The sequence below is a fragment of the Mytilus trossulus genome, chromosome 1 (genome assembly GCF_036588685.1).
Source record: "Mytilus trossulus isolate FHL-02 chromosome 1, PNRI_Mtr1.1.1.hap1, whole genome shotgun sequence".
Classification (NCBI taxonomy): Eukaryota; Metazoa; Mollusca; class Bivalvia; order Mytilida; family Mytilidae; genus Mytilus; species Mytilus trossulus.
In genome coordinates this window covers 59096666-59107997 of record NC_086373.1, presented here as the reverse complement: position 1 = coordinate 59107997, position 11332 = coordinate 59096666, and the positions used below count along the sequence as shown (strand labels likewise).

Sequence of the window (11332 nt, the reverse complement as noted above, 5' to 3'; positions counted from 1 at the left end):
TTTCAATATTCCATGTTCGTTAAAGTGATCTGATTGTTTGTCTCTTAATTCAGAGTTGGTAATAGGCAAGCAATTTTAGAGTGTGAAGAAATATTTTTTAATATGATATAGACAGTGTCTTCCTTTTTAGCTTACCTGGCCAGAAGGACCAAGTGAGCTTTACTCATCACTTTGCGTCCATCATCATCTTCAGTCGTTGTTAACTTTTACAAAAATCTTCTCCTCTAAAACTGCTGGGCCAAATTAAACCAAACTTGGCAACAATCAGCATTGGGGTATCTAGTTTAAAAACTGTGTCGGGTGACCTGACCAACCAACCAAGATGGCCGCCATGGCTAAAAATAACATAGGGGTAAAATGCAGGTTTTGGCTTAAAACTCAAAAACCAAAGCATTTAGAGCAAATCATACATGGGGTAAAATTGTTTATCAGGTCAAGATCTATCTGCCCTGAATTTGCAGATGAATTGGACAACACGTTGTTGGGTTGCTGCCCCTGAATTGTTAATTTAAAAAAAAAGAAATTGCATCGTATAATAGTATCATGTTGTCGTCTGCGTCTTCGTCGTCCAAAGAAATATTTAGTTTCCGGACAATGACTTGTTTTAGTGAATGGACCTCTATAAATTTTTCCCAGAAGGTTCAATACCACCAAAGGAAGGTTGGGATTGATTATTGGGGTAAATCTTACTTCACTGAACATTCTTGTTGCTACAATTATCTCTATCTATAACAAACTTGGCCAAGTAATTACAGTGGAAAATACTTTCTTTAAATTTACAAAAATTTATGAAAATTGTTTAAAATTGACTATAAAGGACAATAACTCCTTAGGGGGTCAATTGACCATGAATGGTCATGTTGACTTATTTGTAAATCTTACTTTGCTGAACATTATTGCTGTTTACAGTTTATCTCTATCTATAATAATATTCAAGATAATAACCAAAAACAGCAAAATTTCTCTAATATTACCAATTCAGGGGCAGCAACCCAACAACGGATTGTCCGATTCATCTGAAAATTTCAGGGCAGATAGATCTTGACCTGATAAACAATTTTACCTCATGTCAGATTTGCTCTAAATGCTTTGGTTTTTGAGTTATTAGCCAAAAACTGCATTTTACCCCTATGTTCTATTTTTAGCCATCTTGGTTGGTTTGGCGGGTCACGCCACACATTTTTTAAACTAGATACCCCAATGCTGGTTGTGGCCAAGTTTGGTTTAATTTTGCCCAGTAGTTTCAGAGGAGAAGATTTTTGTAAAAGTTAACGATGACGGACGCCAAGTGATGAGAAAAGCTCACTTGGCCCTTCGGGCCAGGTGAGCTAAAAAGGGGGGATTTTCATCACTTCGGACAATAACTCAAAAAGGCTTTCACCAATGTCCATGAAACTTTAGTGAATTGTTTATATCTATTGATGTAAGCTCCCTTTTGGTTTTTTTTAAGTTTTGGATTTATGGGGCTTTATTCATAAAAAAGGGGGGATTTTTAACACTTCGGACAATAACTCAAAAAGACTTTCACCAATGTCCATGAAACTTTGGTGAATTGTTTATATCTATTGATGTAAGCTCCCTTTCAATTTTTATAAATTTCAGATTTTACATTTCCGTGTTATGAATTTTTATGCTTAAAAAAGGGGGATTTTATCAATTTTGGGACAATAACTAACACTTTCACAAAATTTTATGCAACTTTGATAAATTGTTTATATCTATTGACCTTAATAGTGCCAATTTTTTTGTGCATTTTTATTTATTATTTTTTTTTTGGGGGGGGGGGGGGGGGGGTATTTGACAGAGCCTCTAGTTTGTGAGTGCAATATTGTCACACAATCTATTTCAGTTGTGCTTTTTTGTTTTTTTTGCTGCTGGTAGTTGTATTCTTTTAATAAGTCAACAGATCGATATTTAAAGGGTTTTGATGCCTTCACAAACTAGTTGAAACCTGCCACATATTCATGTGTCTGTCCTAGGCAAGAGCCTTGATATTGGTCGCAATATGTAGCGTCTTAATAGTTTTCGTCAAGAAAATTGATATTAATGGATGAATTTGAAAACTTTTGATTTCATTTGTTTTACATGGCTTGTGGATCATTCATTTTTGCACCAGGTATCTATGAAATCGAAATAGCTGTGTATTATATTGATTTTATATTTCATGATGATTTTCTAATATAGGATTTTCTTATAAATATTTTTTTCAAAAAAACTTTACCCTTTTATGTAGCTTTAATTGAAAGTGCATAGAATATGTTTTATTTTGGCTTTGTTTTCTTGAATATGCTTATCATCAACCTAAATACGCCAATTAGAAAACAAGACCAAAATTTGATACATTTTGTAGTATTTTAAAGTCCGAAGTTTGAACAGTAGTTTAACAAATTATCACAAAACAAAATCCATTATGTAAGTATCAACCTTTCTCCCTTTTTATACGACAGCACACATTTTGGGGGTTTGTATAATGCTATGAAGTCATCTTCTAAAGACACATTTGGTTTCCGGACAATAACTTTAGTTGAAGAGAACTTGATGGATATCTATGACATTTTTAAAGAGAGTCACAGTTCAATACCCCAAAAGGAAGGTTGTGATTTATTTTGGGGATGATGGTCCCAACTGTTTAGATATTGGGGACCAAAAACAAGCATTTTTTGTAGTTTCTGGACAAAGGAGTAGGGGCTTTAATGGCCTAAAATGGCCCCAGATTTACAAGATAATAAAAATTCTAACAGTGCAGATTTTTCTCCATAAATTATTAGAATATGAGTGAATGATTAAAAAAAAATGTTTTTATTTAACTAAAAAAGGTTCAATGACGTCACAATGGTAGGTGCAAATGACGTCATAATTGGGAAAATAAGCAAAAGTACCGAAAATTTGATGGTTTTACTAAATTTGGACCACCGCACCATGCTTGCACCAATTAGAAATTTTAACATTTTGATAAGTTCATACATATCAAACTTTGGATAAAAAATCTTTTTGGAGCAAGGTTGGTGCGATGGTTTATTTTATATGTTTCATAGCCAAGCGGAGCAATAAAAAACTGAAATTTGCCGTCCAAATTGGACCTTTTCATCTGACAAAGTTTAGTTAATACATTCTTATGCCTACAGAAACTTTTTTTTTGTTTATGAATGTAAAGTGTATTCCTAATTTATATTTCCGTAAGTTTATCTACTTAGATTTCTTTAAAAAAAATCCGACAGCAACGAACTTCATGTGTAAGGGAGTCAATAACAACTTTGAGGACATTTTTTTTTAATTATGAAATTTTAGATAGACCTTCAATATAACAAAATCTGTACATTTCTTATGTTTCTGTTTATTATTTAAATTCAAAATTTGTTGTTTGAATGGGACAATCTTCTCTTTCTGGTATTAGGGTCAGATCCATGATTTATGTAACGAAAAAAAGGGGGGGGGGGTTTACAATTTATAATTGGTGAGAAACACGAGATTTATTTCAAAAATGAAACTACCTATATTCCAATTCTTTGTGGGTAATGTGCATAGAGAACAAGTTCTATTAAATTTGATGGTAAAAAAACGGAAACGGCATAAGGTAGACTATTCCTATATCCGTATATACATGTATCTTTAAATAAGTATGTCTGAGCCAGCGACAACTCTACAACAGATTTATTCATTGGATCACCAGCAGTGATGGTGATACATGGCTGTGTACATTATGTATATACAACTCGTCTATACATCAACCCAACAATGTAAGATCTGTTAATTTGCAAATGTATATATATATATATATATGGATAATTGACCTTTCCGTGCATAGAAACAAGAGCCTGAAGTCTGTAAACATACTACATGTCTGTTACCTTTTTAAAGGTAATGTTTTGAATAGTTTTATAATCATGCGTAAAAATGAAGTGTATATTTTAAAATGTGACCCGGCTTTGTTGCCCCATTTGTGGGCATTATGTTTTCTGGTCTATGCGTCTATTCGTCCGTGTGTATGTCAGTCTGTTCGTCCGATTGTCCTTGTGTCTCGCTTCAGGTTTAAGTGTTTGGTCAAGTTAGTTGAATCTGACATCAAACTCAGACTTTTTTGAAGTAAATTTTACTGTGTGTATTGTGTGTTTGATATTTTTCTACTTTGCCTAGAGGTAAAGGGAGAGGGGGTTTGAGATCGCAAAAATAACATGTTTAAATCTGCCGATTTTTTGGGCCTGTCTTAACCTACGTTTTCCAGGCCATTGTTAGTCTTGCGATTTGGGCATCCATGTACTAAAGACACATTCTTGTCTTCGATAATTTTGACGAATATATAATGAATATTGTCATGAGGATCAAAGACCAAGTCATACGACACTTGAGATTAGTGAAGGGGAAAAGTAAACTAGTCACATTGACAAAAACTACAATAAAACAAATAATATATATGATTTTCTAGGCACTTTATATATATATATATAATAAATATAGAAAAAAATCTAAGAATACAGATTTATTTGATATAGTAGCATGTTCCAGTTTTGTAATTCTATAGAATGATACGGTTATAAGTCTGGATGACTGAAATAAATAACCAAAAAAAATGACTTTCGAAAAGTCGACCCTAACGATCCTTTACATAAGTCTAGAGGGGGTGGGGTGGGGAGGGGTGTACTTCAATACTTAATTGATAGGGAGTGACGCTGTTTTGTTACCTTACCTAGTTTTACATTTTAAAAATATATACCTTTTCACAAATTGCGTAGGAAAAAAAGTTATATCATATATATTTGATAGTTTTCTTAACTTTTCACTTATTCAAGCTTAAAAAGGTGTAAATAGAAGTGCCCCGTTCAACCCCAACCCCTTCCGGAAACATAACTACTGTCATGGAAATACACTGACTTTTGAAAACACCCTGTAATGCATGCGTCTGTATCTATTAATTTAAGATAATCAATATTAAGATTTCTTAGCCCTAAATGTGTCTTGTCTTTATATTATTCTTCTTGTCGCTGATAAATGAGACCCCACCCAGCATGAGATGCACAATCTGTATATATCAGCAATACCTGGTGTTTTGTTTTGTTTGTTGGTGTTTCAATATTGCTTTCCCCCTTAATATTTACCTTGGAGTTGGTTTCTTTTTACAATTTACATCTTAAATTGCCTTTCTGTTTCAATATATTTAAAATTAAATCTTGTAAATAGAAAACAAATCGCGGTTGCCATGGGCACAGATATGTTGCTAGGGAGAAACAACAGTGAATTTGGCAAAAATGTGCAATTGATTATGTAATATTTAAATAGTGTGCAAGTGTAAAGTTCACTACATGCTAAACAGGTTCAATTTCAAATATAGATATATTAAAGCTGTATAATAATCATATTTGATGAGTTTAACTCTGCCATTTTAGTGGTTGCTAGGCAACAGAATAAACGAGCTAGACCCAAAATTCGATTATTTTCAGAAGGTCTATGGTATAGACTTACAACATGACAATTTAAATGAAATTTGGAGGTGGGGCCAAAAATGGCCCTTATAGCCCCTAGTCCTTTCAATTTTTTGTAAAGTTTCAAGAAGAAATTTTCAATTGCACAGTACTGCTCAATAGATTTGTAAGATCCTTGACCACAATTAATTTGTGTCAGAAACCTATATTATGTCAAAACTTTGATCACAATTCCAAATTCAGACAATGTCAAGCTTGAGTATTGGGTCCAAATTTGCCCCAACCATCTTGGTTTAGACTTCTGTGGTCGTATCAGGCTGTGCTCAGCGAAGCATTTATTATTTAATGTACCCTCATTTTCCCGTGACAGTCCAAATTTCCCCGACCATCATCCCTATTAATACAAGACTTAACTATTGTATTTACTGGTATTGTTATTTTTTTCTTGTCCTAAACATGCAAGAAATATTTGCCACTGTACGTTAACAAGCAATAATCAATCAACCCTTTTTATTACAAGTTTTTATAAACTACCATGTTTAAATACCCTTAACTATCAGAAAACACTTACACAGATACATTACCATAAAAAAAAACCAGATTGTCCAATTTAACATTTAACAGGCTATTATTTGAACTTGGAATTATTTTTAATTATAGAATTTGCATAATTTCTTGTGTTAACTTTTATTAATAAATTCCATATTTATTTGGTATTATGATGTTTTGAGCGGTTCATAATATTTTCCATACAATGTATTTTGGTTAGATAGTGTTTTGAGTAGCCTGGGATCCGGCCCAATCTAGCTACTGACAAGATTAGCCAGGACCCCAGGCTATGTTGTGAGCATAAACTATTTTCTTTGTAATAGAAAGTGTTGTGCACAGCACAGAACATTATAGTACAAAATAAACATGGAATTTATTAAAAATTTCAATGACAAGAATTAAAGGAAATTCCATAATTAAAAATAATTCCAAGTTCAAATAATAGCCTGTTATTTAAACTTTTCAATTGTTCCGCAAACATTTTCCCGATTATCCTACACTAATCTCATTCCATATTATGACCTGTGAATTTAAAAACGGGGACGACAAAGAAGACACCGTTATAAATTTTTTTTGTCACAGGTTATATGTCTAGTGAATTGATTGTTATGTAATAATTATGTTTGATAATACATCGCTAATTAAATCATCAAACATGTACAGACGTGTATTTACCACTTACCTGTAAAAAAGTTAATCAATCAATAGGTAAACCTAGAAAATAAAAGATTCTTGGTTGAATTATTTAGCTGTTTATTGAATTCAGGATTTTAGTTGTTAAGCGGGTAGATTGTGCAATATTTATAAATAAATATGGTTGAAAAATTGAACATATGGTACTTTGGAGTCTTCTTAATTTCGGGTAAGTCCAATAAGTTTTATGATCTTTTATTGTTCCACATAACCAGAAGCAGATTTAGAGGGTTTTTCGTAGTAATTGGGTGATTATATATGAATCACCAAAGCATGACTGGTGCGGCCCTCTCTTAGACAGTAACTCCCCCCCCCCCCCCACCTTATGAAAATTTCTGGATCCGCTACTGCTAATTTTAGTTGGTCTCGTAAATAATATACTACGTCTTAGACTACTATAGCAGCCCAACAACAAACACTAAAATAGTTCAAAAACACATAATAAGTGCACACTCGACTGACTGGTTTGATTTTGTATTCGTATGAAAAACGATTAACATAGATCCTTCTACAAAAATATCCTATCAAGTTGTTCAACTTCACGTTGAGGTATATGACATTGTCTTGTCACCAAATAGATATAGGAAGTTGTGGTATGAGTGCCAAGGAGACAACTCTCCATCCATGGCACAATTCATAAAAGTAAAACATTATAGGTCAATGTACGGTCTTCAAGACGGAGCTTTGTCTTTCATCAAACACTGAGCAAGCTATAAAGACCCCCCCCCCCCCCCCCCCCGAAAAAAAAATAAATAAAAAATTACTAGCTAATTTCAACAAGTGTTTTCGTCGATCGAATATGTTTCCGTGAACTTAGCACAGATGATAACTTCAAACTATAAACTATACTCTTCCCTTGTCAACATGAAACAAACTGCCACAATATGTAAGATGGAATCCATAAAAAATCTCACCTTAAACATTTGTATATCGTGATATAGGAGAGGCCCTTCATTATAATACAATTGGTTAAGAAAAGGGCAAAAAATTGATATATATATTCTTTATTGCCTCCAGGAGGAGAGTGAAAATAATGAACATGATAAACACAATAATTAAACAATTGAACAAAATAAACAATTAAATTAAATCAGAAAATGTCATGATCAATTGAAGTGAGTAAATTGTTCGTCTTAACGTTTGTATATATGTTAACAGGTTTATCGTTGAGAATAGCAAACCTTTCTGTCAAACTGCAAAAATTACAGATCCATATTAACAATCTACAAAGTGTGTCCATAACGCAAAAAATATGCACCGACAGGCCTGTTTGGAAGAACAACAGAAATCAACAACATAACCCACGTTTTACGGTCACCACCATGAAATTGGTTGACCGATACGATGTTTATGTGTCTCGATCGAATTATTTACTAGCAAGACACTTGCTTTTGCGCGGTTTTAGATCTTAATTTACCAGAAAAGTCCTCTGAACTTTTCCCGTCTCATCACAATTCGACGAAGCATGGATCTGTCAAAGCACACTGTCTCACTTCTCTTGTAGTTCATGTAAACCCCTCAGTCTTTGTATATACTTGGCACTCAAATAATTTTAGGTATTCGAACATTCATTGATAAGTCTTATTCGCGATAACGGTAAGTAAGTAAGTAAGTAAGTAAGTAAGTAAATTTTATTTAGAGTCGGCATATATGTACATAATAACAAGAAAACATGAGCTCTGGTGAGCTCTTTAACCGACTATCACATAAAAAATCATGCAGCATCATGCAAATACTATGAAATAAAACTGATAAAACATGCAATATATGAAAGTAACTCTATTTGATTTGTGAGCCTCCAGAGTCAAAGCTCATGTGGCAAGCGCCTCTATGTGCATTGAAACGGGGGAATCAGCTAATCACTTGAAAATCATAAAATATAACAGACTAAAAGCATAAAAACAATAAATAAATATTTTGGTGGATGAGTTAGTTCCTCATTGTCTTGTCTGACAGATTAAATCATGACATATTTACTTTATTTTAGTTATCTCTGTTGATGCAGAATGTTATTACGATTACTATACAGATTCCTATGACTGCTATGCAAATGTGTAAGTATTCTTATATACAAAAAATTTACGAAAGCAAATTAACAGATCTACCATTGTTGGGTTGATGTTAAGACGAGTTATATATATATTTGCTTTCGCAAATTTTTTGTTCTTCCCTCGCCGGGATTCGAACCCATGCTACTGTGATATCGTGACACCAAATCGCCACTGCAGCCGGCCCGCTAGACCACAATATATATATAGATAGATGTTTGGTTATGTTTTTCTTATTATTTATCTCTCATTATTACTTGCCACTGAAAAGGCTAATATATTTGTCGCAAATTTCTTCAAATAGTTATCTTAGTCTGCCCAGCATTCATATGCCTGGAAGGTAACCAACGTATCCTTTGATCATGGTTGCTGTCTAGATCGTTCTTTAGTAAAACAGTATATATAAGGAACCTAAATTACCAGGACAGCCAGACCTTTTACACGGCAACAATAGACTAGTTCGTTAAAAGCTTCCATTAGTCAAATATATACTTAATTATACAAATAAGGATATTAAATGAAATGATTTTTTTAATTTATTTTTAGTTCAATTGTAATTGGTGCAGTTATTGGTGGCTTATTTGGAGTTGCAATAATAGGAGGAGTTGTCACTTTTATATGTTGTACCTTTGTCAAAACAAGCGGAATCCGTGGGCATTTGGTACAGCCAGGTACCTTATCTACTATACACACTGTACAACGACAACAAATTCAACAAAGTAAGTGAAGATTTGATATCAGTTGAATATTATCTGGAAAGATTTCCATCCTGGTTTACAGCATAAGCAAAACAAACAGGTATTTGCGTTAAAACTCAGTGAAAGTCATGCTAAGTATATCAACAAAAAAGCCAGAAATTAGAAAGAGATTAGTCTGACGTCCGTCGAACAGCACAGTTAGTCGGGCAAAACATCTATTGGACGTCAGAGAAATCACAGCCTGCAAGAAATTAAATTTTGTCTCCTTCCGTTAAATGAAAAAAAAATACAAATGTACTCATGAAAACAAAATTTAATGAAAAAACTTCTAATTAAAACAATGTAAGCAACGTAGTATCGATCGATCAGCTTAGAAAAGGTAGGAACACATATTTAAGAGGAACTGAGTAATATTTCAACGTGTAGAATTTACTTACTTAACCTTGTATTGCTACATGTATCATGCACTTAAGGAGGGGCAACAAAGGATAATGAAAAGAAAAGAATAGTATGATAAAATGCAAAGGGACACATTCTTTCAAAAAAAATAAGAGTATCTAGTGAAAAGGTGCAAAAAATAGCAACTAACAAAATAAGGAAAACAAGAAGCGACTGTGTTCTCGAACTTATTGTTATGCCCGAAAAAAAGTATTTTAGAAGTAATGTGCTGTCCAGAAATAAAATGTTCTCTTACATATATATATATATATATACTTTGCATTGCTATCTTATTATGACAATCATGAATTATTTTGTATTTGTAGCACACCAAACAACTTACCAAATGCAAGCTCTACCAATGAATACTTGCCCGACGTATAACCAGTCTCAGCTTCAAAATCAACAGAAAAATTACCAGTATATTCCTCCTCAGAACATGGCTTATCAGAACACTGGACCCAGCTGTCCGCCACCACCACAATATTATGAAAGTTAACAAAAACAGTAACCCAGTTATGGGATCAATACAGTTTGACGGAGGAGGGATATCAGTAATGGTACCAGTTAAACCAAATAAAGCATTGAGCCTTCCGTTTATTAAGACCATATCGCGTATGCGAAGCTTTGTGTTTAAGAGAATGTGGTCATCCAAAATAATCCATTAACCCATGTTTAGGATTGTTCGATCATTTGATGTCCAGCAATGTTCGTTGAGAGATTGAACAAGACAAGAGTATAATGAGTCGAGGTCTGCAATGATAGAGAGAACAAAACATATCTCGATTGAACGTAAAATAGACTCCCAGAATGACCAGTAACGTAGACAGTGATTCGAATTCAACTATGCACTCAAAAGAGTGCAATGCATTAATCAATGTCGTTAACTTATGTGTTAATATGAATGGTTGTTTGATAAAGTAAATCAGAGTTTGATCTTGATTGATTTACTATTTTGGAGATGCTTGAAGGATTCATAAAATATAGTACAGTTTTCAAAAAATTGAACCCAGTGTATTGTACCAGTGGGAAATGGTCTGCATTTTAGTTCAGATAAAATAAAATTATATACAAAAATTTTAATGTCTCAAACAATTTAAAACAGTGACACTATACATATAAAACGTTAAGATGACGTAACGGCATTCCCCAAAAAAAATATAATTATAAATGTATTTGTTTTAAATCATATAGATAAGTATATAGTGAAAGCGGAGTTCGTCTGTTCGGGTCGTCCTTCCGTCCAACAACCAGTGGCGGATCCAGAAATTTTCATAAGTGGGGGCCCACTGACTGCTAAGAGGGGCCCGCTCAGGTCATGCTTCAGTGATTTCCTACATAATCAACCAAATTTTTCCCCTTGGCCTCCCCTTAAATCCGCCTCTTACAACTCCCGAATCGGTTGTCAGAATTTGAAAACTCAGATGACGTAGCTTTGATTGTCATATTTCATTTCTTCATCTGCATTTCATAACTGTTATTCCTTACT

At 33.5% G+C, this 11332-nt stretch overlaps 1 protein-coding gene across 2 annotated transcripts; it reads left to right on the top strand.

Moving 5' to 3' along the window:
* Nucleotides 1-2070: 2070 nt before the first annotated feature.
* On the top strand, nucleotides 2071-10779 carry LOC134709186 (uncharacterized). 2 transcript variants are annotated; one of them, XM_063569371.1, is made up of 4 exons: nucleotides 2071-2116; nucleotides 8647-8713; nucleotides 9254-9426; nucleotides 10170-10779. In XM_063569371.1, exons 1-4 carry the CDS (start codon nucleotides 2086-2088, stop codon nucleotides 10340-10342), a joined length of 444 nt encoding a protein of 147 aa, XP_063425441.1. In that variant the 5' UTR covers nucleotides 2071-2085; the 3' UTR covers nucleotides 10343-10779. The 2 variants fall into 2 exon arrangements, with proteins under 2 accessions (XP_063425441.1, XP_063425435.1); XM_063569365.1 differs by lacking the exon at nucleotides 2071-2116 and adding an exon at nucleotides 6523-6828.
* The last annotated feature ends 553 nt before the right edge of the window (nucleotides 10780-11332 follow it).

Coding starts and splice junctions, on each gene's coding strand:
- LOC134709186 (XM_063569365.1), top strand. CDS start 6,780: ATGGTTGAAAAATTGAACATATGGTACTTTGGAGTCTTCTTAATTTCG. Junction 6,829..8,646: donor TGGAGTCTTCTTAATTTCGG/GTAAGTCCAATA, acceptor ACTTTATTTTAG/TTATCTCTGTTGATGCAGAA. Junction 8,714..9,253: donor TATGACTGCTATGCAAATGT/GTAAGTATTCTT, acceptor ATTTATTTTTAG/TTCAATTGTAATTGGTGCAG.